Raw genomic sequence first — 24,945 nt, forward strand, 5'->3', positions numbered from 1 at the left:
TATATATTTAGGTTTTTTGTTGAATTTATTTTACTGTAATCTTTTTCTTTTGGTCGTGATAATGTCACTTAGGAAGTGAAGAGCTTGCTTAGTTTTTCTCGTAGGGTTTGTGTTTATGATTTGTATATTTGCGCAGTTTTGGTGTTATGGACTTTATGTTTTTTTTTTTTTTTATTTATTCTCGTGTTATCTGTGCTGGTTTTTTAGGTGCTTTTTTTTTTTTTACGGTGGTGCGTGTAAAGTTGATTTGCTTGTGGGTGTCATGCTGGTGTACTTTATATTAGAGGTCACTGCACCGCAAGGTCTTTATCACAGGTGTTTGTGCTTTGTAATGGCGGAAGCTGTTCTTGTTGTTTCACCCGGAGCTTAGGGTGTATGGGATTAGTGTGGGACGCGTGTGGCCATTTTTTTTTGTTCGTTATGTGTGCGGGTGTTTTGTTTAGCTTTGCCAATTTTTTTTTTGTCTGATGGGATGTATTTTATGTGATGGGCTTGTACGCGGTGCTGCAGTGTTTTTTCTTTTCAAGGAGGTGCCGCGCAAGCAGTCACATGTTGTGTGGGCTTTGCGTTCGGTGAGATTGCGGGTGTCATGACATGTTTTTCTTTCCTTCTGGCGCATACGAGTATGGACCCTAATGCTTCTTCCTTGGCCAGTGGCTATTCTTTTGCCGTTCAATAGGAGCAACGGACTGCTGCAGTGTATATTATACAACTAGTGGCTCGGTATCTGTGCGCTGGCAATGGGAACGTCCAACTGCTGGGAGTTCTTGTTATCTTGTCAGTTCCAAAGGGATTACCCATTCATTCTTTTATCATTTCCCTTTCCCCTTTTTTTCTCTGCCCACACAGTGGCTTCGCGGAAATAGTTGCTGCAATACTAAATTGGAAGCGGGCTTTGAATCTCAGTTGCAGAGAACACTAGTGCAACAAAGCACCAAGGCCTCTGTGAATTTCTACAAAAGACGACCTCAAGAATGCTCGACGTTAGCTGTGAGAGCATTTTGTTTGATGAAGTGGCGGTTAATGATATTCCGACTTATCGTCCTGTTCAGGTGAGGAACACGACCGAATCTCCACTGCTTGTGCAGTTTACCACAACTAGCCCAGTCGTTCAATTTCAGCTTCGCAATGAAAACTACGAAGCAATCAAGCGCACAGGCTTTGCTGATACTCTTTCCGTATACAACGAAGCATTTGATCTGGTGGGCCTCATCTCGTCTGTTGAATTGGCACCTTTTGAGGAAAAGGACCTCATTGTTTGGTTCCGTGCTAATACGACCACATTTTCACACCTCGTGAAAGGCTCGCAGCCTGTTCCATACACCGGGTCGCTGCAGCTCACTGTAGTGGACCTAGCACTGGCGCCTCCTCTCGGCAATGCACCTAGCAAAGGAGGAGAGAACCGGGTAGTAGAGCAGCAGTCGGCTGCCGCCTGCATCGCAATACCGTTTCGAGCGAACGTTTACATCTCCTGCTTGGAACTGTCGTCCACTGAGCTGAACATCACAATGGCGCCAAACAAAACTCAGGTAGCTGACTTTGTTGTCACTAACACGTCCTGCCAGCCTGTGTACTTTGTCATTCGCGACCAAGCTATGCCGCTGCGTGGTCTCGATGTTGCATTGTACGAGTCTGATAAGTTTGAAGAGCCAAAGCTAGGTCATAGGCTTTTGCTGGACAGCTACTCATATATGACTTTCTCTTTGATGCTGCGGTCTTCCATGGCTAGTTCGACTGCGCAGCAACAGTACCACGCTGTTTTTCAGTGCGACAACCTGCGCGATAGTCGCAATACAGCGTTTCTCTACGTGAGTGTCAACGTGGTGGCGGAATCGCAAGGCGATCTGGTTGCCTTTCACGACACGTCCGTCAATTTCGGAGACGTATATCGAGGCACTAAAGCGACAGCGATTATACACATTGAAAGTCTTGATCGCGTGGAGGCGGTACTGCGGCTTGGTGATGTCGATCGTAGAAAATGCGAAGGAAGAGTGTCACTAATGAAGGATGACGTTGCTGTTGACGAGCTGGCAGTGGGCTCAAAGAAAGGGAATCAACTCAACACCGTCACGCTCATGTACCAGCCTTCTTACGACGGCGAGAGCAATGATGCATCAAAGATAAAGTTTGACGTGGAGCTTTTTGTGGTACCAGCTGATCGCAGACACAGCCAGCGCGTGGTTATCCGGTGTGCAGCTGCTCTGTACACGAGTAATATAGTGGTGTCGCAGCGGTGTGTCAACTTTGGCGACTGCCAAGTCGGGCAGAGCAAGCGCTACACGCTGCAGATCGAAAACCGCTCACCATTGCCAGGGAAAATTGTAATGCAGTTGCGCAGCAAAATTATTCGAATCGAAGGCGCATCAATCCCGCAGAAGCTTGCTGGTCGTGAGTTGAAGGAAGAGTTCTCTGTGGCACCGTCTGCATCGCTCCCGATAACATTGCGCATTACCCCGCAGCGTGTGAATGCAATGTACCGCAAGCAGCTGACAATTATCAATGCGTCCAATCCAGCCGAAGACCGACAGGTGATCAATATCGAGGCAAATAATATGGCACCGCTTGACGCGAAGCTGCATGATGAGCTGTATTCGTGGAAATGCGACCTTGGCAACATTGATAGCACTGATAGTCGCAGAGGACCATCGACGCTGTTGGCTATTTCAGGCGTACCCCTGATTGTTCCGTACAGTGTGCAGTCAAAGGCGGATCACGAAGTGGTGCTTAATCTGCGCTCCTCGTGCTCTGAGATTGAGGTGTTCTACTCGTCCGATGCAGTAGTGTGTGAGCAGCTAGGAAAGATCGCGGCGGAAATGCGCTCATTTTGTGTCTACGGCGAGAGCGAGGATGCCAGTCACCTGACAAATGACTCAGCGGGGAGGCTTTTCGCAGCACGTGAGGAGCTGTTGCGACTCTTGAACGAAACATCGCACAATATCACGAACCGCATCACGTTGGAGCCATCAATGTCACTAAAGGTGTACGTGTTGATTATTCGGACCACTTCTCCGACGGAGCCACTGACAAAGGAGGATGGTATTTCGATAGCGGTGGACGGAATCGAGGCACCGCGGTTTGTCCGACTGTCTTATCGACTTTGCGGCACTTCGTTCGAGTTGAATGGGCAGAAGACGAAAAATTTTGGCGAAGTTAATATTGGTGTGAAGAAGACGACAAAGCTGCCGATTGTTAACCGTTGCAATTCGTTCTTATACCTTCATCTGTCGAAGTCACGCTCTGTGACAGCCGAGCATATTCGCATGGAAAATAGCGACAAGCGGTCCATTTTTCTCACGATTCGTCCCTACGCGTCGCGCGAGATTGAGCTGACGCTGTACCCCGGTATCAAAGGTGTATTTCAGGAGAATATACGCGTGTCAAACATACTCAACATAAAAAACACGATTACCATGACGCTCAAGGCAACTGTTACCAAGGCAGATACGTTCGAAATTAGCCCAGATTCATGGACGTTTGAGATGATGGTGCCTCCCTCGTCAAGCGTACCGGCGCTCATGGCGTCGTCGCCTTCGTTGTGGAAGGCGGACGAAGCCGCTGCTGCAGCAAATGCTCGCGTGGGCGCCAAGTTCACCGTGTCAAACACAAGTAACGGACGCCGGCAAATCGTTGTTCGATTGGAGCTGAATAGCACTACCGCAGCGAACGGCGTGAGCGCCGCGAACCCCTATCTGTCGTTTGCGGGTGTCAAGGTGGCGGTGCAGCTGGACATGGGGCTGAGTGGGGCAGGGTCTGTCTCTACTCGCAAGCTGGAGGAGCAAATCGAAAAGCTGGAGCAGAAGCTGAAGATATACGTGCGGAAAAAGAAGACGGAAAAGGCCGAAAATGCAATGCGCAAGATCGAGGCATACAGGCTGGCGTTGAAGGGCGAAGAGGTCGACTTAGCAGCTCTGGAAACAGCTCAGTCAACCATGCAAGGCACCACTGATCACGAGCTGTCGGAGAGCGAGGATGACGGCAGCGCCGCAGCGCTGCAGGCGTGGAGGAGCAAAACGCAACAGGGTGACATTGTGCAGTTGTTGCGCCGCGAAGGCGTCGCCTTGCCATCAATGGACATCGGCGAGTCCGTCATAATCACCTTGTTTCTCGGATGCAAGCGCGTGTTGGACGAGCCGATCCCAATGACACAGACCCAGACGATCAATATGCTTTTCTACGAAGAGCGAGACCAGGAGGCGAATCGAATCATTCCAATCGACTTGATTCTGATAAGCACACCTGGCGATGCCACGGGGCGGCAGCTGCTCGCTGCCCCATTCGTCGCAGCAGCACCGCAGACGATGTTGGCTTCTGCTTTATCCGCGTCCGCTGTTGTCGCGCCGTCGGCGTCTCTGTCGCTGCCGTCTCCGTCGCACCGGGGAAGCGAGTTGTTGCAGTTATCAACCGAGAACGCCGCGGCAGCCTCCGCGTCTGGCGGCGCCTTGCACAGTGGCAGCTCTCTTCCCGGTAGTAGCGGAACAGCTTCTCGCGCCGTGCAGAGTCGCCCACTTCCGCGCATCCGTCTCATCACAACGGGCTCCCAAACAGGCAACGTCGGTGGGCGCTTTCATTCTACCTTTATGGGTCATCCTCTGCTTGTCTTGCACAACTGCATCGTGAATGATCCGACAGAGTTCAGCTTTGTGGTGAAGGCGAGCGCGAAGACGACAATTGTGGTGCTCGAGCCGCGGCGATGCGGCGGTAGCATTGCAGCGGTGCTGGACGCGCGCTTCAAACTCTTTCCTCGCAACGGTCACGTGCGCCAGCAGGAGCCGCTGCGCATTGTCGTGGAGTGCACGGCGCGGAGTGTTGGCCCCCAAAAGTACTTCATTCCTGTGAAAAACATCTGTAACCCAGCTGACGTGCAGTACCTCACGGTCGAAATGAATCCGACGGAAGAGATTGAGATGCTGACCACCGAACCGAAGGAGCTGCTGTTCCGCGATGTCATTACACCGTGCGCGGTGTCGCAGCTGGAGGCACAGCTTGTGCTAATCCGCTGCCGCTTTTCCTTTCCACATGCCCTCGTCGTGCGCACCAATAGGCCGTCACAGCTGGCTCTTTTCGAAGATGCGTCCTGCACAGTGCCGCTGCTCCACCCGATACGCCATATCTTTGTGAAGGAGACTGTGCGCGTGTACGTGCAACTCCGCCCTGGTGCCCGATATGTTGATCCGTGCGCACGGCAGATCCGCGCTGGTGTTCTCGTGGAGGCGGTGGCGCCGAACCCCGCCGTGTCGAGTGCCGCGTTCTGCGTGGTGGGCAAGGCGATAGTGCGTGCAATGGCGTGCGTTGGGAGCGGCCTTATCGAGGTGCTTCAGGGAAACCTCGACCTGGGGTGCGTGGCGTCGACGCAGGACTTCGTCAAGACGCACTTCACGGTGCGCAACACCTCCCACACATTTTCCTTGCGCGTTGCGCTCGTGCCATCGTCGCCACTGCTGGAAGTTGCAGAGGAGACGTCCGCTGCTAACGAAATCGCGTTGGGTCCTCTCCAAGAGCACATGGTTCCCATACTGGTACATCTGCCAGCGCCTGGTCTCACACGCGAGTTCATTGACGTGGTGAACCGCAGCAGTGCGCAGGAAAAGATGCGGGTGTCGCTCTCTGCGCTGCGAATGAACGACGGCATCGTGCAGTTGGACCCGAGTATCAACACACGGCTAGTTTTTCCCGTCGCCGCGGTGGTGCGAGGCGAGCAAGGGAAACAGCTGCATCTACATCAGCCTGTTTCCTACTCGGTGAAGCTGGCAAACTACCATACTCACCGAGAGATGGTGCTGGCAACGACCGCCGCCGTCCACGCGTCGTGTGAGCTACCGTTGTGGTTCCACACACCGGACGAGGAGTCAAAGGTGCGTGCCGCATTTGAAGAAGAGCAGCGGCAGGCGCTGGAGGTGACGGACGATGCGGCGACGCCAACGCCGGTGGCCGACCAGCCGCCGGCGATGTACATGAGGGGCCGTGTGGAGCTGAGGGCGAACCACACCCAGACCGTCACATGGACGTTGACCAGCTTACCCATGCTCACGTCAGCGGAGGTGACGGCGGTGCTGCAACATCAGATGGTGGCTATCACGACGACATTGCAGGTGTGTGTAACATACACGGCGCACTCAGCACGCGCTGGCGCGGCGGCCGGTGGTTGGCAGGGCTACTCCTCCAGGGCGGCGCCGCAGGGAAGTCGTTATCGAGGCCCAACGGTGGGTCAATGCGTTTTGCTCGTCCCCATCATGCTGTCCCTCGCAATGAGCGAGGGCAGGGCGGAGCCGGCGTTGGTGAACTTGGGGCTTGTGGGTAAGGCAACATCGATGCTGACCTCTCCCATTTCTGTGGCCTCCTCCGTGTCGTCGACCGGCGAGGAGCACGACGCTGCATTGGAGCAGGGAGACGATGCCTTCGCCGGCGGCAGAGAAGAGGAGATGGCCTTCGCGATGCGTCAGCGGCGCCGCCGTCGTTCGCGCATCTCGAAGCTGCAACGACTGCGAGACCACACCTTTAGCGCCTACGTCTCCAAGTCGGGCCTCCAGCAGCCGTCGAGCCACAACATGGTCGTCTCGTTCCGGCTCATGAACTTATCCTCTGTTATGCCGCTGCCGCTCAAGGTAGAGTGCCCGCCTGTGGTGCGCTTCTCTCAGACTCGCCTGACGATCCCGCCAGGGGAGAGTGCCGTTGTGGAGGCGGCACTGAGCATGAAGCTCATCGCGACGCAAGGGACGTTCCGTTACGAGGCCTTCTTTGTGAATGAATGGAACCCAGAGAATGACATGGCGGTGTGCATCACGGGGCAGCACTACTGGAAGGTCTTTCAGGTGCTGCGGGCTGACACGCAAGAGGAGGTGCACGAGTCGCTTACCTTGGCGCCGCTGCGCGTGGAGCCGTCACTTCGGGGGCCGCTTGCTGAGATGAAGCTGACCTTTGTTGCGACGGAGCCGGACGTGGAGCTCGATCTGCATCTCCAGCCGAACCCCCAGCTGGACGGCCTACTTGAGCTTCTGTTGCTGCACTACGATGCCACCTCAGTTGTGCGGCACCTAAATTTCCGCACAGACGCCGTAGCACCACTTTCCTCGGGTACTACGAGCGCTGCAGGCGGGTCGGCAGCCATCAGCGTCGGACAGGGAAACGCCAGCCCGGCCGCTGCCGCGCTGGCGAGCCACGCCACAAGCGGAGCTGCTACTCCAGGCAGCGGCAGTGCAATCGCCGTGATGGTAGCAGGAGCTGGGGCGGGGCTGGGCGGCGGGTCTGCCGCGTCTGGGTCGGCCAGCACAAGCGTTGGCTTGCCTGGCGGGGGCATGCCTGTCAGCCTGCAGTCCGGGACCACGTCAGGAGTCGCGGCGACAGCGGCAGTGATAGGATTGTCAACGCTCGGTGCGACCAGCGCCACGTTGCCAGCCGACGAGTCTTGCGGTGCGGCTGCGACCATCTTGGCCGGTACCGCAGGTGGCGCTCCCGCTGCTGTTACAGCCACGTCAGGCCCCGCTGGGTCTTCGTCTGGGAGCAGCGGAGTACTCAAAGCGGCGGGTTCAGTCGCGACCAAAACCAAGCCGCGCAAGATGGGCACCAGCACTGCTCCAGGGACGGCTGCTTCAGCTAACAGTGGCGCAGGAGCTGCGACCACACGCTCACAGACACTGCGGCTTCGTTGTCTGCTGCGAGGTGCTGATCTGACCTCGCTTGTCTCTCTCTTCTATGGCCACCGTAAGGCGCGCACGGCTGGCGCTTCGGCACAGGTGACAGCCGCCACAGCTGCGAGAGGCACCGGTGCCGGCGCGGCGACCACAGGTCTGACCGCAGTGGCGATGCCTGCCCCGGTGGACATTACGGCATTGGAGGCCCCAGGCGCGAGCAGCAGCACCAACACCGTTTCGTGGACGTACGACCGAATTGCGGGGCTGGAACGGCGTAGCGCGTCTCTGGAGTCGAACAACGTGTGGCTTGGCACCTTTGTCATGGAAAACCCGTTCACCGAGGCGGAGGAGGTGCAGGTGTACGGCAAGCTGGCACCATTTCGCACCTTCTCAGCGCCGCCCAAGGTGATGCTGCGGCCCTGCCGAGTAAGCGTAGAGTCGGTACCATGTCCAGGTGCCAGCGCCACCGCGCCCCAGGCCTTTGCGAGCCGCAGCACACCTCAGGTGGGCTATGTGGGTGAGATCAGTATTACGAACGAGTTTGACGTGTACGTAGCCGAGCTCTCGGTCGTGGTTCTTGTTCACGAGCACCTCGCTGTGCCTCTGTGCATCGATGTACGCGGAGGATACCGCAATGCGGTGGACACGACCTCACCTGGTTCAGTAGCCGGAGCGGCACCGTTTGTATCTGAGGTGGTACGTGAGAACGAGGCGGCCACTGTGACGGACCTCGGCGCAGCAGCCATCCTCGGCGCGACGCCGCGGCCAGGAGTGCCGGTATCTACGTCTTTCCTGGCAGCACCCTCCGCAGACGGTGCGGCGCCGGTGTCGCTGCCTCACCGCATTCACCTCGGCCCTTACGAAACCGTCGTGGTGACGGTGGTGATTCGCCCAGCAGACGTGCGAGCGCTTGGGTTGATCCCCATGCCCCCGACGACGGCCGCCTCAAGCGCGCCACCGCTGTCTCTATCGCTGCCTTCGCTGGAGCAGTTTGTGTCCGTAGCACTGGTGGACGAAAACGCCCCGTTCAGCTACGCTGTGAGCCGTGTGAGCGTCGTGACGCCAACGAGTGGGTCAGAGGCGCTGCCCAGCATCGTACTCAGCTCCGTCATCACCAGCGATACGGCGACGGCGGCCACCAGCGTTGCTGCTGCGTCTGACGCGAGCACGAAGGACGAAGAGGCTGAAGGTCGCCGCTGCGCAACTCTTCCCCCAATTGCGCAGCGGGACGACTCGACCGGGCAGCTGGTGACGACGTTGGCCACGCTGGTGGATGAGAGACTGTCGACCGTACTGCCGACGCCGACAGTATTGGATGAGACACCCCAGTACGTCAGTCTTTCCAGTGGCAAGCAGGTGTCTAACCTGGTCCTCACCAGTGGTACTTCAGCAGCGGCGTCGGCGGCTGACGCAGGCAGCTCAGGTGCCGAGGTGCTGCCGCTGCGGGGTAGCACCTCATGTGGCTCAGAAGACACGGCCGATGGGCCAGTGCCTCTTGGCGGCATCCTGACGACGCTGGCGCCGTCGCTTGCAGCCGCGACGCGTCAGTGGGTATTGTCTCTTCGCAACTGCGATGCGCTGCCCGGGTGCGGGGGGGCGTACCTCTTCAACTTCTCTGTTCCGCGCGATGACCCGTATGAGCCAAACATCCTCATCACAAACCACGCGCCAGACAGAGCGGTGCGGTACACGGCGCAGGTGATCTCGCAGAGCCCGCAGGTGTGGCTGCTACTTACCTCAACGACGGGTGTACTGGAGGCAGGTGAGACGCAGCTGCTGCGGCTGCAGGTGCTGTCATCCGAGGTCGGCTCTTTTATTGGCTACGTGGCCATCACCAACGCCTATGATGCCCGCGAGGTGGTATACCTGCGCCTGAACGCAGAGGTGTTTGTGCCCGGAACTGCCGAAGGCTTCTTTGACGTTGTTGCCATGAACAGTGGCCATCGCCTCGCCACCACCAACGCGGGGCACACCGTGAACATGGGTGCCTTGTACGGTGCCGGTACCAGCCGTGCGCTGATCGCACTGGAGATCGTGAACAAGGGCAGTGTGGCGCTGGAGTTCCCCGTGTCGGTGGTTCATCCGATGCGGCAGGAGCTGCGTCCCATTCCCCAGAGAGCCTTGTACAGCACGGCAGCGGCAACAGCGTCCGGGCACCGTCGCAGAGACGCCGCCGCAGGCGTACTCTCTCAACGCACAAAGCTCTTCGACGGCAGCAGCACGACGTTACTTGCGTCGCCTCCCTCGTCTCGTGCTGGGCTGGATCAGCAAGCTGACCCCACTGCAGTCGGTGCTGCCACCGACACACTAGCAGCAGCGCAGAAGGGTGCCATTGATGGTGCTGTGCTCACCACCGCCGGGGGTGCGGAGGCGTTGCTCACAACACAGCCCTTTGTTCTAGAGAAGACGCTTCCATCGCCTCACCACACTCGTCGTCACTATCACCGCAGGGGAGTGCGCGCCGGGAGTGGCGTGGCGGCTGCGCCGACGTCTACCTCTTTGTCTTCGACTGTCAACACCTCTGCCGCCCCGTTTGAGGGTAAGCTGATTGTGTGTCAGATCCACGGCGTCCCCACACGCACAGGCCAGAGGTACTTTGTTGTAGACCCGCGCTCTCGCATGCGTCTGGCATTTGTTCTCAGCTGCAATGCACTCTACGACATCCCGGAGGGGTACGGGGTGTTTGGCCAGACAGATGTGGTGTTTCGCTGCAAGCAGGCCCGTGACGCGCGGTTCAGCTTCAACGTGAATTTTGAAGCGCACAGACCCACGTTTGCAGTGGCGCACGAGTACGACATGGACGCGGCGGAGAGGGCTGTTGCAAGCGCAGCTGCAGGGGCCGCGCTGAAGTCGGAGGCGGTCGGGAGTTCTGCGACCGCATCGGGGCCCTTTGACGGCGACGCGTCCTCCAAAGCGTCTGCTGCCCCATCTCTGGCATCTCCGCCACCGGCCTCGACGGCGACGTCGCGCTGGGCAGAGGTGGAGGTGTCCGTGATGAATCTGAGTCGTAATCACGCGCAGGTGTTCGTGTTGTACACACAATCAGAGGTGCTCTCTCTGTCAGTCCCCGGTGCCGGGCCATTGGCGCACAGTGGGTGCGCTGGCAGCGCTCTTCTTCCGCCGCTTCCTGGTGCTGCCGCGGAGGATGACGGGTACTCCGTTGTTGCTGCTGCAGGGAATAGTGGTGGCCTTGCCTTCGCGCCTTCAGGGGTGGAGCTGACAGTGGGCCCGCAGTCCGCTGGTATCTTCGCTGTTCGTCTCGATCGACTGCGTGCAGAGGCGCTGCTGAAGTTCGACAAGGACGAGTCCATGCTGGCCCGCCCCGCGCTGTGCGAGCACGCGTTCCTCTACAACAAGGGCAATCCTCGCGAGCGGGTGCAACTGCTGTTTCGGCAGCAGGCACTGCTGGCTCACCCACGGCGCCAGGGTCGCTCAGCCGCCGCGGCATCCTCGGCAGTCGCGCCTTTACCATCGACGCTGACAGATGCGAAGCCGGTGAAGAGCGACGGCCAGCACTTCAGCGAGCGCCACATTTTAGGATTTGCGCAACGCTTCTCGGCAGTCATGACGTCGCTGGCGGATCGTGTGCCGTTCCTGACGCAGCCAGAGAGCGTGGTGGATGCGGTGAGGTCGCACAAGGGTGTGACAAACAGCCACAGCATAGGCACGAGTGGTGGAGGCGGTGGCAGCGGCGTAGCAAGCATCATCGGGGGAGAAGGAGCAGATAGTGTGGCCAGCGTCACGAGTGCTGGGGCGGCCGCAATACGAGTTTCTGCCGGTACCGCAGCGTCCACAGTGGGTGGCATCCCCGGCAGTGTTGTCTCCTCGGCTTTCAACACAGCGCATCGTTCCACCGGCAGGCACCAACGTGGGCGCCGAGCCAGAGACAGCGGCCGTGTTGCACATCGCGGCAACACCCACCGCTCCGGGCAGCGTGACTCTTTCCGCGACGACACGTCCGATGACGGCACTGCGAGCAGTAGCAGTGGTACCACCTCCACTACAAGCACGAGCTCCAACGATGTGGACAGCATCGATGACGTCGCGAGCGAGATTGCGGAGGTGGCGGCCGATCGCATGTTGGAGAGTATGCTCATGGAGGACAATTTCGACCAGCCGTCGCGCGATGGCTGCAACGATGCTAACGACATCGCATTAGGGGAGGTAATCAGGGAGAGCAGCGAGAGCATTGTGGCCGGGTGCACCACAGACGTTCATAGCAGCAGTGACGGGGCGCCTGGTGGTCTTACTCCCTACGTGCCATTGAGCTCCTCCTCCCACCCACGCACGCGGGGCAGTGCTCCCTCTACCGGCACGGTTGTCGCGTCGTGCCTCCCCTCCTCGCTGCCTTCAGGGACATCAGTGGCGCACTCGAACAGCGGTGGCAGCCATCTAAGCAACGAGGACTCCCACTGGTACGACACCCTCATCACTTTGCAGGACCTGTTGGTAGAGTTGACGTGGCTGTGCGATGAACTTCTCTTCTACGCGATTCTGCTCCGCAACTCTCGGCATGTGGAGGCATCGGGGGCGTTTCTCGTCTCAGCCGTTGCGCAGCATCCTGTGATGGTGGCGTGGCGTCGGCACCGCGGCAGCTCCAGCCACGCTCGCAAGTATGGCATCTTCGGCCAGTTCCTTGAAACCCTCGACGCCCTCCCGCGTCTCTCCTCCAGCTTTTCCCCTTCTGCTCCCTAATGCTCACGTCAGCCGTGGCAGAGTGACTCGGAGGAGATGAATACGTTGGCAGCGTGTTGGAGGCGCGTCCCTCCCGCTCTCTCTCTCTCTCTCTGCGGTCTGTGTTGGTTTCTTCTCTCTTTTCGTGTCTTCCACGGACGTGGCGTTCGTGGGAGTCGCCCACCTGCACGCCTTCGCGCGTCCGTCTGTGTGACGTGAATGCGGTCAACAAGGTCGTGGTGGAAACGATACTTAACGTGTTGCTTCGTTGATGCACTGCTGCTGCTGCTGCTGCTGCTTGATGCGTGCTGTGCGATTTCACCTCCCTCTTGCCTTGGTGTCTCTCTCTCCCCCCCCTTTCGGGGTTGTCTTTCGTCGACAGTGTGTTGTGCATACCACCGCCTACGGTAAACAGAAGAACGCGCCCTCGCCCTCGCACCACCTTTCAACGCGCATTGGGGCGGAAGCGGATGACAATGCTCCAGGCTGAGACTTGCCTGCCCCACTGTGCTCTGTGAGACGCTTGCACAGGTGCAGGCTGGAGGCCACCTCTGTCGTTCTCTCTTCCTCGCCAGCTCCCTTACTGCTGTATGGACGTGCACGTCTCTCTCTCTTTCTGTGTGTGTGTAGGGCCATGCGCTGCTGCCACTTCCCCCCTCTCGCCGTTCTTCTTGTGTGCGTTGCTCAAACCCCCCATGAATGGCACTGCCTCACTCTCAGCGTCAGAGCAGAGCCCCCCCCCCCCCCCTCCCCTCACCACGCTTCCTGTGCTCACTACCCCGCTTTCTCGCTTCGCATGTCCACCGCAGCGGACCGGCAGGCGTTTCTACGCCTCATGGGGCTGACTGACGCCGATATCGCTGACCCTGACCAACAGCCCGGCGCCATGCCCCACTCGCAGACCTCCTCCAGCAACTACGTGACTGGAAAGGCGCAACGTGGGGCCACGTACAACTCACCGACAGTGTCGTCTGTCACCGGCCTCTCCCACTCCGCATCTCTTGGTGGTTATTCAACTCGGCCCTCGCTCATGACCACAGCGAACACCCTGCGCAATACCTCCCTGATCAGCGCTAGCGGGCCGCCATCGTCTTCTCGGACTCTCTTCTCCACACCGCGTAGCGTGCATTGGGAGGAAGAGCACACCGCCACCACCTCACCCGCGTCGCAGCCGCCGCAACAAGTCGGTACGTCAGGCTGCACCGCGGGTATTGCCATCAGCGAGGAGCTGAAGGAGAATGGGAACTGCGCCTTTGAGGCGGGTGCCTTTTGCGAGGCTGTTCAGCACTACACATCCGCCATCAATGCCCTGGCTGCCAGCCCCACACACAGCGACGCGGAGGTGATGCTACTCGCCGCGTTGTACAGCAACCGCTCCGCTGCTTACTTGCAAGCGGCGCACGAGTTGCCCAGTGCCGAGGATGCTTACGCGCGCGCCTTGTGCGATGCAGACCGAACCGTGGCGCTGCGCTTGTCATGGTTTAAGGGGTATGCGCGGCAGGGAGACACGTACTTCAAGCTGAAACAATACGGCGCCGCGGCGGAGGCGTACGAGATGGCGCTGCAGCTGGACCCACCTAACCACATCCTGATGAATGCACTGGCAGAGTCACGCCAGCGCGCAAAGCAGGTGGCGAGGGAGGAGTTAGAGCTGCGCCGCATAATGCTCTCGACCACAAGCACGACGCCGTCGCTCGTGCCGACCATGACCGGCCAAAGCGGTGAGAGCACGCAGTGTGAGGGCGATCCCCGCCGCGATGCGGCAGCGTCACAGAGGGTGCAAACCCCACACGACGTGTACGATGGCGGTCGTCGTCGCAGTGGCCAAGCGCAGCAGCTGTGGGCTGAGCTGAAACGTGAGGTCGAGGCGACGGCGCACGAGGTCACCGGAGACGCCTACAGGCTGCAGCAGCTCGAGCGGTTCCGGGTACGGAACAGCAAAGAAGCGACACCAACGGCATGTCAGACTGCCGAGAGGAATATGTATGCGAAGCATGCGGCTGTCTCGTCTACTGGAGCACTGGGCTCTGCGCCGATGCAGGGGAATAGTGTTGCAGGGCGTCGGGTTGGTGCAGGGTCAAGACTGGATGCCAACACGGGTACTGCTGCCGCCGCGGCGGAGCGCTGCCATGTGGCGTCTGCTTCGCCCTTCTCCGCCATGGTGCTGTCGTCTGAGCCTCAGCTGCCGCCGCGACGCCGCTTCTCTGACTCGCCTACTGCTGGCGGCATTGCGGCAGCCATGACCACTTTCAATGGACCGGTGCAGAGTGCTCGCGACGTGCCATACGAGTTTTCCAGCGCGGCCGCCTCTGCGTATCAGCAGCACCTCCTCGAGGTGTTTCGTCAGCGCAAAGCAGCGTCAAAATGAGTCTACTGCGGAGGTGATATGTCGAGGGAAAGATGACTGCGGCTGCTGACGTTGATAGTGATCGCCGACACTGTAATGGAGCCATGTATTGCCCATCTTCCCTCTTTGTACTGCGCGTCGCATAGCGCTCCCTTTGCCTGTCTGCGTCATGGCTTGCCAGCAGTGTGCGTGATGCCGGCGGTATTCTCCCTCTTCGGGGAGGCTTTCAATGACTTCATCGTGTGCCGTATGTGCGCCCCTTCTCTCTTCTCCCGCTCTTTTCTTCTCCCCCTCTGTCCTTTTCTCCCTGACGTGTGTGTGTGTGTGTGTGGGAGGGGAGAGGGGCAGATCGGTGGGTGGATGGCAGATGTACACCAGCTAATGACTGCCGCACGGAGGGAGGCCCCACCGCCGTGGGCATTTTTCAGCCCTGTGGAGCCGCGCCCCGCGTGCGTGCCGTCTTTTGAATGTCGCTCTTTTCTTCTTCTCGAAGTGTTTGTTTGCACCCCCTCACTCCATCTTGTCCCCCCTTCCTCCGCCTGCACCCGCATCTCAGCCGCCCCCCCTCCTCCCCCCCTCTTGTGGGTGTGTGTAGGCGAGAGGGGAGGGCGAAGGAATGTGTTCGATGCTCGCCTCCCGTCTACACACACCCACAACAGGGGGGAGGGGTAGGGGGGAGGGCGTCGTCTCGTGCGGGTGCAGGCGGAGCTCGCGAGTATCTCCACAGCGAGGAGGGGGTGGGGGGTGGCACGGAGAAATGGAAGAGCGAATGGCGAGCGCAGACACGGGACTCCTGGTGAGCGTATGCACTCGTCTTCTCGCCTGCTATGCCGGTCTTTCTGGCCCGCTTGTGCGAAGGCGGAGGCCTCGCCATACGGGCGTACGGGGATGCGCTCTTGCTCGGACTTTGGCTCCGTGAGACGGAGGCGTGCGCACGCCGCAGCTGCTTTCCCTCATCAAATTCGCACCTAGTCGCTCCATGGATGGTTCCCCTTCTTTGCCTCTTTTCCCCCAAACCTCATCTTCCTCTCCTGCCTTCCGTCACTCATCACATCCGCACGCGCGCGTTACTCCTTTCCTCCCTTCTTGCATACGTACCCGCGGGACGTGCGGGAGATGGCAGGGGAAAAGCAGCTGTACTACGACTGCGTCGAGCGTACGCTGTTGGTAGCACTGTGCTTGCAGTCCTTCGCTTCCGACGTGGCGGAGGGGTGCGCCGTGCCCGAGGTGGAGTTGATGTCACCCTACACGGCCACAGATGCCTCGCCGTTTCCCTTCCTCGTTCACCCTGCCACCGCTGATGCTTCGTTGCAGAGCAACAAACTGCAGCTGCAGTGGAGCAGCGGGGATGAGTGTCTTGTTGAGGGATCATTCAACAGCACCCGCGTGTCCTTCTGGTTTGCAGCGGCTCACCAGCCCGATGACGTCCTCTCGACGCAGCTGCTGAGCGAATATTTGGCGTTCTTCTGCTCTCATGGCGCGGCAACCGGTACGCTGCCCGTTCTTCGCTGTGCCCCTGTGCGGCAAGCCTTGATGGCCAAACCCGCAGCGGATGCGGCAGACCAAGTCATCTACGACGTGTCGTTCTTAGTGCTGGCCGCGCACGTGCGCCAGTACGGCCGGCACAGCCTGGCGCGATTTATCATGACGTTCGTCAAGGAGGCCGAAGCCACCGTTGAGATGTTGAAGGCATCGCTGAACTCCAGTGGGCGCGCAGCTGCGCAGTCGTTTTTCTCGCTTCCTGTGCAGGCGAACGACGACGAGGATGGGGAGGCGGGAGGGCAATGAGAGGGCGGGTTGATGTGCTTGGGAGCGCAAACCCCCCCTGTTGGCTTTGTTTCTCGGGTCCCTGTTCCCTCCTCCCACAGCATAATAATCATGGTGGATGCAGAGCTCGAACGCACACACGGCGGCAGAGGTAGACGCCCCAGTTGCGATGTGCCGGCACGTACTCCATCCGTTCAACCCGTCTCTCTCTCTCTCTCTCTTTTTCTCCCGGGCCCGATCCCTCACCGCTTTTGCCTCCGGCTGCCGCCAGTGGTTTGGGTGCACCGCTGCGACACGCTCGCCCCATTCAGCGAGCCGAAGTGTTCCCCCCACAACAACAACATGTTTTGCCTGTCACTTCTCTATCGTAGTGCGTCCGTTTCGTGGAGTGCGGGATGTTCTCCCCACTGACGCACATGTTGGCCCTGCGCTGAGGAGTTCTTGAGCAGGCAGGGGCTTCTTTGAGGGCTGGCGTGGCCTACGGTCTCCCCCGTGTGCGAGAGGGTGGAAAGAGAAAGTACTGATCTTTTCTTTGCTTTTGCTCTCCCTCAACCCTCTGCATCCCTGATCCCCAGGGGTTAGGGGGTTGGGGGTTGAGGAACGCCTCCGCGCGTGGCCTCTCAGGCACCAGCGCCCCCACTCTGCGGGGGAAGGCCAAGCAGCCCCCCCTCTTCCCGCCAATGCTGAACCTCCTCTCTGGTGGTGGGCCCTGCCACCACCTACGATACAGCGAAGCCAGGGCGATGCACCACTGCTGAGGACGCTGGCGACCGGGTCGTGGCTGGCGTTGCGTCGGAGCGACCTGCAGCAGTGAGCACGCCTGTGCCGCCCATATGGTGGGCGGGGTGCCCGCGTGACTCGAGCGTGTGCCACCCCCGAGGGGGATGCACCAGGTGGCGATCCGCATGGCGGTGGTGTCTGTGGAGGGCGACCTGCGGAGAGGGTGGGTGGGCAGAGTTTGACGCAGGGGGGCGTGTTCGGATGACCGAGTCGGCGCACTGCTGTTGCCCGTGTGTCTGCGGGTGCTGCCGGTTGGTGGCTGATGCATCTCTCGATGGCGCGTCTCCTGCGCCCCTCAGCGCAGAGAGGGGCCACACTGTGCGGTTGCCGCTTTCTGTGCGCCGCACACACATTATTCGCTCACGTCTCTCTCGCCCTCGTTTTGCTCCTCTTTTATGGGTGCGCTTTGTGTGTTCTGCGCCGCTGTCGCCTCCCTCCTCTCCCCCCCCCCCCCACACACACACACACACACCACACAGTCAGAGAAAGAGGCGCGCGTCTGTGTGGCACTCCTATAGATCTCTGCCGTTTTAGCTTTAGCTCTGTTGTGTTGTGTTTTCTCCTCTCTACTTGGGCCGCTATGTCGGAGGAGCTGATCCTGCAGTGGACGAAGCGCGTCTCGGACGCGGAGGAGGAGCTCAGCCGCATGGAGGAGGACATCAACGCCGTTAAGCAGCAGCGCAAGTCGCTTAAGGCGGACATTCACAAGTACGAAGACGTCGTGGCGAGCGAGAAGTGCGACCTCCTCACGTCGCTAGAGCGGGTGGAGGCGCAGGCGAAGGACCTCGGCGCACAATGCGAGGAGACGCTAACGGAGAAGGACTGCGCCGAGAGGGAGTACATGGCTACCTTGGACGCCTACGAGAACCTGCACTTTCTCGTGCGCGAAATCAAGGATGCCGAGGAGCATTTGCAGAGCCGGGACGACCTCGAGACCCGCCTGCAGCGCGAGAGCGTCATCTGGGCGGAGGAGGAGCATGCGCTGCGCCGTACGCTTCACCAGCTCCAGCAGCAGCAAACGCAGACCCGCCGCGCACAAGAGGCTGAGCTGCGCGAGCTAGAGGCGCAGCTGTTGAACGTCGAGCAACGTCAGCGCGACGAAAGGGCAGGGCGGTGTGGAGCGGCGGCTCAAGCGGCCCGCCGCGTGGTGCGCAGCAGTCGTCAGTCGACGCCCGCGTCACCGAAGTCTGTCGTGCCAGCTGAAGAAGACGCCTTCGTGCGTGCCAACACGGGCGGTGCGATGCCTACCAGATCGGCGCCGCTCAGGTCATGCTTGAAGATGCCAGTCAGTGGCCATACAAGCGGCAACGCAGCAGCTACAGCCCCTCGCCCCCCTACCGCTGCCTCAGCGCCGGTGAGCCGCTGCGCCTCCCAGTCGTTGGTGTCTGACTCTGCCGCGAGCGGCGTAGGGCGGCAGGGAATCGATGGCGGTGATCGGCCTTCGCTGCAAGTGCTGCCGGAGATGCGCGCCTACTCGTACGGGGCACCAGCCAAGCCCGGGGCTCGTAAGCGCGAGTTTCTGGGAGACACCACCAACAACCAGTGATAGATCTTCTTGTGGCGGTGTTACCCCTCTATACGAGGTTGCGGAGGGGTGGGGGGCGTGGGACGAGTGTGGTGCGTTGTATGGTAGATACACACTTGCACTGGAGCGCACGAAGGGGAGGCCGGCGTCCCACTGCCGCAGCGCAACGGTGGATGACGCGCAGCTGAGTATTCCCCACACTGTGTGTCGAGTGCTTTAGACTCATTAGATAGACGCGCTCCCTCTGTGCAGTGGTGTTACCCCTTGTGCGGGGCTGAGGTGTGGTGTGCGCTTGTGGGTGTTCGTGTGTGCGTTGGGCGCCGCCCTCTTCCACCTCTCCGGCTGGACTTCCGCACGACAGCAGCACATGCTCATCCCCGCATCGCATACAACTGCAGAGGCCGGACAAAGCGACACTTCAGTCAAGAGCAAGGAGATGAGGGCCGTAGAGTGCCGGGGCACACCGAGAGTGAGAGGGCGCATTAATGCACCCCCTCCTCCCCCCTTTTCCCCGGATACGTGTGCAGTTGCTCTGTCGGCAGGACCGAATTCCACTAGAACAAACAGGCTTCCACTGTGCGTGTGTGGCACACCTGCCGACATTACTGAATGCCCTTCTCCCCCTCTCGCCCCTGTGGCTGTTGTGGGTGATCTCTTCTTGCGTTGAACATGTGCTTTCGTTTGTGCGCGCTTGCACTGCGGTGCCATCATCGGGTATGGGTCACTTTTCGGTCCACGTGGATGTCGAGGACGCATCCACGTGGACCGAACACCGTGTCTGCGTAAACCGTTCAGCGCAGTTGTCCCGTCTCTCTCTCTCTCTCTGCCAGCATTGCGTCGCCGGTGCCTCACACCGCTCTCTCTCTCTCTCTGCCCTCTTCGCTGTCTTTCACATGTTTGTGCAGTGCGCGGCTCGTTGAGGTGTCGCCGCTGGCTCTGAACTTCTCCTCCCCCCCCCCTCACCCCCTTTTTTCGCCGCCTTTGTCGTGTGGCCACCGTCTGCGGGCTGCAGTGAGGGGAAGGCGGGCGGGCGGGGGGAAACGAGAACTTCGTCGGGGACGATACTCATCTGTGGACTACCTCGACCTCGTCACACTTCCTCCTCCTCCTCCCTCTCGCAGAAGGAGAGAGACCACGCGCCCCGTGAGACGATGCCAGCCCAATTCAGTGGCAGCAGTGTTGCGGTGTTTGAGCTCAAGCGAGTTGCCTCCGTGGACACCCCCCTTACCTGCAGCTGTCTGCTACCCGCCCCTCTCTTGCCCCAGAGTGAGTCTGACGGCTTGTCCGCGCAGTCTTCTGCCTCTCCATACTGTGCTGCGGACCGGAGACCGTCGCTCTGCTTCCTCGCTGCTTCGTACGAACTGACATCCTCCTCTCCGTTGGCTGCACTCCCCGCTGCACCAGAGGTCAGTGACGGGTCCGAGGCTGCAGGCGTGAGGCACGTTGGCGAGTGTGCTTTCTATCAGTGCGTTGTCGCCGGGGATGGGGAGGTGGTGGGTGAGACGGACGTTCAGGTGCAGCGTTGCACGTCGGCGCTTCCCGGTGTCTTCAGCCTTGCCTCGGCGCCCTCGTCATTCTTCCGCACTGTAGCCCCGTTGTCTGCCGCCCACGAGCCGCCGTGCATCATGCTGGCGTGCACCGATGGTAGTGTGCGAGTCCTTGACCCCATCACGCTCAGCCCTGTAGTGGATCCGCTACGTGACCTTCACGCGGAGATGCTGACCAGCTGCACCGCGCTTCACTGTCCCACGCCGCACCTCTTGTGCTCAGCCCACACCGGGGCTGTATTTCTGTACGCGATCGCGGAGCGGCGCGTGGCGCAGGAACTGGAGGGGCACGAGTTCGACGCGTGGTGCACGGCGATACTGCCCACTGGCGGATGGTGGTCTGCTGCGCCAGCTTCTCCTTGGGCCAATGGAAGCGGCGGCGACAATGACACTGCTGGGGAGGCAGAGGCGTGTCCCATGCCTGCCAGGGACAGCGCAAACGCGTTGCTCGCATCTGGTGGCGACGATGGCTACTGCAAACTGTACGATACACGCACCAACCCCAGCCGCGCCGTTAGTCGCACACGCTTTGACACCGGCGTGGTTTCCATTACGCCTGTGCTGGACACTCGCGGCGGCTTATCAACTGCCCACGCTACACCGTATCTGCTGGTGGGCACGTACGGGGAGTCCATCTCCCTCATCGACGTGCGCAGCATGCGGCGTCCCGTGGCGCAGCGCGGCGGGCTTGGCGGAGGCGTGTGGCGCACCTCCCGCTGCCTTCTCCCGCTATGGGACTCCGGGGCTGCTGTGTCAGACGGCGCCGCGACTGTGGCACATGACGACGGTAACGTGAACCTGTCGCTGCTTCTGGCCAGCGCAAGGGCCAATTACCGCCACAGTGAGGTGAAACGACCGTGCGCCGTGCAGAATCTCTCCTGCGGATGGGTCAACACCGCTAACGTTCTTGTAGTGCCGCTGATGCAGCGCGGAGCTGCACTGCTGCCGTACGATGTGCGAGCCTCTGCGGAGGAGGTGTTCGGGCATGCAGATGTGCCCCTCGCGTACTTCTATGGTGAGGCTGTGGAGAGCGACTCAGAGGCGGCGCCTAGCGCCACACACGTACCTACGCTGACAGACAAGATCCTGGTGTACGATGCGGCAGTGCTGCGGCCGCTTGGTTGGTCCGACTTCCGTGGGGCGGGGGCGGCGGCGGACTGGTCGGCTGCTGTGGTGGCCACCGTTTCCTTTTACGAAAAGCGCCTCGATGTGTGGACGGTGGCGGCAGGGCAACCGCGGGTGTGACGGCAGACCGCGCAGCTCGCGGCGACGTGGAAAAAAGCGCCTTTTCTCAGCCCGCCGCCTCCGCCGTCCCCGGACGTCTCTGTGCGGGTGATGTCGTGCGTTGCGACTCGTCCCTCCTGTAGGGGGGGGGGGCTTATGTGAGGCGTTGGGTGCCAACACTGCGGTGCTTTTTAGGAAAAGAGCGAAAAAGCGGACAGGGAATCAGCGATGACTTGCTGAACAGCGCACTCTTCACGCTCTGAGTGTGCCCTCGCCGGTGCCTTGACGTGGCGGGGCCCGGCATCACAGGCCCCAATGGGGTGCGATTACACTGGGGTGTCCCCGGTGGTAGACCAGCAGCGCCTTTGCCTCCTCAAGCTGGTGTGCCGGCTTTTACTTCACATGCCTTGTGCGTGCAGATGTGTTATTATTTCTCTCTTCGGCCTGTCCAACATCGCGTGCCTGCACTGCCCTCGTCGTGGCCCCCTCACGCGTTATCTTCCCTCTCTTACGTCTCTCTGTCTCTGTGCGATGCCTCACCACTCACGTAGGGGATCATTTGTGACCTGAGAAGCCACGACGCCGTGCCGCCTCGCCTCTCCCCGCACCCACAGGCAGAACTCAGCTAAAGCGACCGTCACCACACAGGCGCACCAGCCACCCGCGCCTCACTTCCTCGGCGCAGAGGAGGTGTGGTGCGATGAAGGGACGCTGATGCACTCGGCACTACATCAACCCTTCTCTTCTCTTGTTGTAGTGTGTGTGTGTGTGTGTGTCGAGGCGTGGCTTGCAAGTCGCCCGTGCCGGCACTCCGTGCACCGACCACTGCGTTCCGGGCGCCACCACTGCTGCTGTGCTGACCTCATCTTTGCATTCTCCATTTTCACTCGGATCGTTCATCTCCTTTCCCCCCTCCCCCACGGCCGCTGCCAAATTTTGTCGACTCTCGCCGGAAGCGCACCCCCATTGCAGCGGGGCCCCCACCCACACACGTCGGCGGTGCTCTCTGCGTTTTGCTCTGCCGTCCCTCAAGTTTGTGCTGGCCGCTCTCTCCTGCGCCCCCCTCCCCCCTTCGCGCGCGCATTTTTCTTTGAGGTCGAGCGATGCTTCGCATCTCTGCTCCCCGCTGGTTGGTGCAGAACATCCTGCACGACATACAGGCCGCCGCCGAGTCGCGGTCTGTCATGGCGACCTCGTCTTTTGCGCAGCGGCGCTCTTTCCTGGCTGCACTCAGCGAGGAGCTGCATCTCCACCGCGAGTACATTATCCGTGCAAACCAGCGCGACTGCGACCTATTCGGGCAGCAGCAGCAGCAGCGTGGCACGCCCTCCGTGACGATACCTCCCATGCTGCCCAGCACGAGCGCAGCTCTGAGTTCGCAGTCATCCGCCTCGCTTCACGGGGACCGTACCGGGTGCTCGCCGTTTCTCGGTTACCCGGGGCATCGCGTAGGCGACGTACCCGCTGTCTCCGTGGCCGCTGGGAGCGCTGCAGTGAGCACACCCGGGGCCAATGCCGCTGGCGGCTCTGGCGCAAGCTCACCACGCCGTCAGAGTTCGCTCGAGTACGTGGTGAGCACGTCCCTGGTTGGAAGCCAAGGCCAACGCGGCGGGGGCAGCACTGCTGCGGGTGGTCGCATAGCAGCTAGTTCAACAGGTGCTGGTTCTACTCTTGGCGAGACCGCAGCGGCGTCGCAAGCAGCGAACACCTCTTGCACCGCAATCCCTGCCTCACACTCGGAGTGGCGCGCCGGTGCGCTGTCAGCATCTCTGCAGCTGGTATCGACCGCCACTTTGGGCCATGCGACTCGCACGGAGGCCGGTGGTGGCGGCGGGCACCTTCTCATCACCCCTGACAACCACTTCCTCATCTCGCCTCTGCGCCTCGACAAGCTGCACACCACCATTGAGTACTTGCTCTGCCAGCCTGACCCCATTGCCATGCCGCCCTCTTGCTGGTTGCGCGACTACGCTGAGGGGGACAGCAGATCGGCAGGTGATCCACTACGCGGAGAAGACTCCTCCGATGCGGCGCCTAGCCACAACTCACCTCCGCCGCCATCGGCTAGAAGGCCGCACGAGGATCGTGGCCGGTGTACGCGGCGAACGGGTCAGCTCGAGGTCTACGAGCTCTCTGTGCCTCTGGGCATGGTAGGCATCCTCTCACGGTTTCGCCCGCGCATCAGCATCGATGCAGTTGCCATGGGGCTGTTTGCCGGCAACACTGTCCTCGTGGATGGCGGGGTGTCGCTCTACTACACGAATATGGCGCTTGTGTCAACAGTGCGGCGCGCACTCGTGACCGCTGGCCTGCCACCGAGCGCGGTGGTGTGCGTGGAGAACTACGACGCGGCCCACCGCAGCACGAGCGAGTGGCTGCAGCTGTCCGGCTACGTCGACCTCGCTGTCGTGTGCGGACCGCCAAAGTTGTACCAGTTTGCTTCTCAGCACTCCACTATCCCGCTAATACGCGCGACTGGGCAGTTCAGCAGCATCTACGTGGACCAGAGCGCCTCCTTCGAGGTGGCGCTAGAGGTGATACTGAACTCAAAGTTCCAGAAGCTAGGCGCCGCCAACGCCGTGACAACGCTCATCGTCCACAGCGACTTTCCACGCTACACAGAGCTGCTGCTAGCCCTTGCCGCTGATGGCGCCGTGCTCCTTGGCGATGTCACCGCCCAGGAGCGCGTGCCGAACTGCGTGGTGGAGCTGGCGAGTGAGGAAGAGTATCAGGGTCTCGCCCAGTATGGCCTGCGAGACGCTGCACGCACGCTTTGCATCAAGACGGTGGACACGCTCGCTCAGGCACTCTTCTTCATTGAGTCCTTCGGCTCCAAGCAGAGCGACTGCATCGTCGCCACCGACCCAGAGGTGTGCGCCACGTACTGCCGGCAGGTTGACACAGCTGTCGCCCTCGTGAACGCCTCCACCCGTCTCTCCAGCGGCGTACCGCTTGGCTGCGGCGTCGACTTCGCCATCTCCACCTCGAAGACTCACCACCGCGGCCCACTGACAGTCGAGATGATGACGACGCGCAAACTTGTCGTGCGCAGTCTCTCTACCTACCACGGCGCTCTGCGTTGACCCCGCCCCGAGAGTGTGTGTGTGTGTAGGAGTCTTGGCGCGGTTTCCCCAATCAGCCTCCTTTTCCCCGCTCAGCGAGAGAGGAGGTGGGGCGGGATGCACTGGGCAGCGTATTCGCCGCTATCTCGATGTACTTCGCTTTCGTTCCCATTGGTTGGTCTCCTCACGTGCGTGTTGCTGCGCTCAAACGCCGAGGGACGGACCCCGCCCTCCTCCCTTTCCCCGGTCTTAGCGCCTCTCGTCCTGCCCTCTTCTGTATGGCCCAGCAGCACCTCGCAGGTGTTTCTACGATTGCGCGCGCACGCAGGCGGTGCGTATTGCCTTCATCGATGGGGGCTGTCCGATTCCCCTCTGCTGGGTTCCTTTGCTT

General features: G+C 60.4%; 6 protein-coding genes across 6 annotated transcripts; all 6 read left to right on the forward strand.

The window, feature by feature from the left end:
- Positions 1-974: 974 nt before the first annotated feature.
- On the forward strand, positions 975-12,323 carry LBRM_02_0560 (conserved hypothetical protein; the record flags this gene model as incomplete). The annotated part of the gene is made up of 1 exon (XM_001561519.2): positions 975-12,323. One exon carries the CDS (start codon positions 975-977, stop codon positions 12,321-12,323), a length of 11,349 nt encoding a protein of 3,782 aa, XP_001561569.2.
- Positions 12,324-13,098: 775 nt separating this feature from the next.
- LBRM_02_0570 (conserved hypothetical protein) lies at positions 13,099-14,670 on the forward strand (the record flags this gene model as incomplete). The annotated part of the gene is made up of 1 exon (XM_001561520.2): positions 13,099-14,670. The coding sequence occupies one exon, from the start codon at positions 13,099-13,101 to the stop codon at positions 14,668-14,670; it is 1,572 nt and encodes a 523-aa protein (XP_001561570.2).
- Positions 14,671-15,765: 1,095 nt separating this feature from the next.
- On the forward strand, positions 15,766-16,437 carry LBRM_02_0580 (putative ARP2/3 complex subunit; the record flags this gene model as incomplete). The annotated part of the gene is made up of 1 exon (XM_001561521.1): positions 15,766-16,437. The coding sequence occupies one exon, from the start codon at positions 15,766-15,768 to the stop codon at positions 16,435-16,437; it is 672 nt and encodes a 223-aa protein (XP_001561571.1).
- A 1,339-nt stretch (positions 16,438-17,776) lies between these two features.
- LBRM_02_0590 (conserved hypothetical protein) lies at positions 17,777-18,742 on the forward strand (the record flags this gene model as incomplete). Its single annotated transcript, XM_001561522.1, has 1 exon — positions 17,777-18,742. One exon carries the CDS (start codon positions 17,777-17,779, stop codon positions 18,740-18,742), a length of 966 nt encoding a protein of 321 aa, XP_001561572.1.
- Positions 18,743-19,872: 1,130 nt separating this feature from the next.
- Positions 19,873-21,513, forward strand: LBRM_02_0600 (conserved hypothetical protein; the record flags this gene model as incomplete). Its single annotated transcript, XM_001561523.2, has 1 exon — positions 19,873-21,513. The coding sequence occupies one exon, from the start codon at positions 19,873-19,875 to the stop codon at positions 21,511-21,513; it is 1,641 nt and encodes a 546-aa protein (XP_001561573.2).
- A 1,082-nt stretch (positions 21,514-22,595) lies between these two features.
- Positions 22,596-24,575, forward strand: LBRM_02_0610 (gamma-glutamyl phosphate reductase-like protein; the record flags this gene model as incomplete). The annotated part of the gene is made up of 1 exon (XM_001561524.1): positions 22,596-24,575. The coding sequence occupies one exon, from the start codon at positions 22,596-22,598 to the stop codon at positions 24,573-24,575; it is 1,980 nt and encodes a 659-aa protein (XP_001561574.1).
- Positions 24,576-24,945: the final 370 nt, after the last annotated feature.

Source organism: Leishmania braziliensis, chromosome 2, assembly GCF_000002845.2.
Source record: "Leishmania braziliensis MHOM/BR/75/M2904 complete genome, chromosome 2".
Taxonomy (NCBI): Eukaryota; Euglenozoa; class Kinetoplastea; order Trypanosomatida; family Trypanosomatidae; genus Leishmania; species Leishmania braziliensis.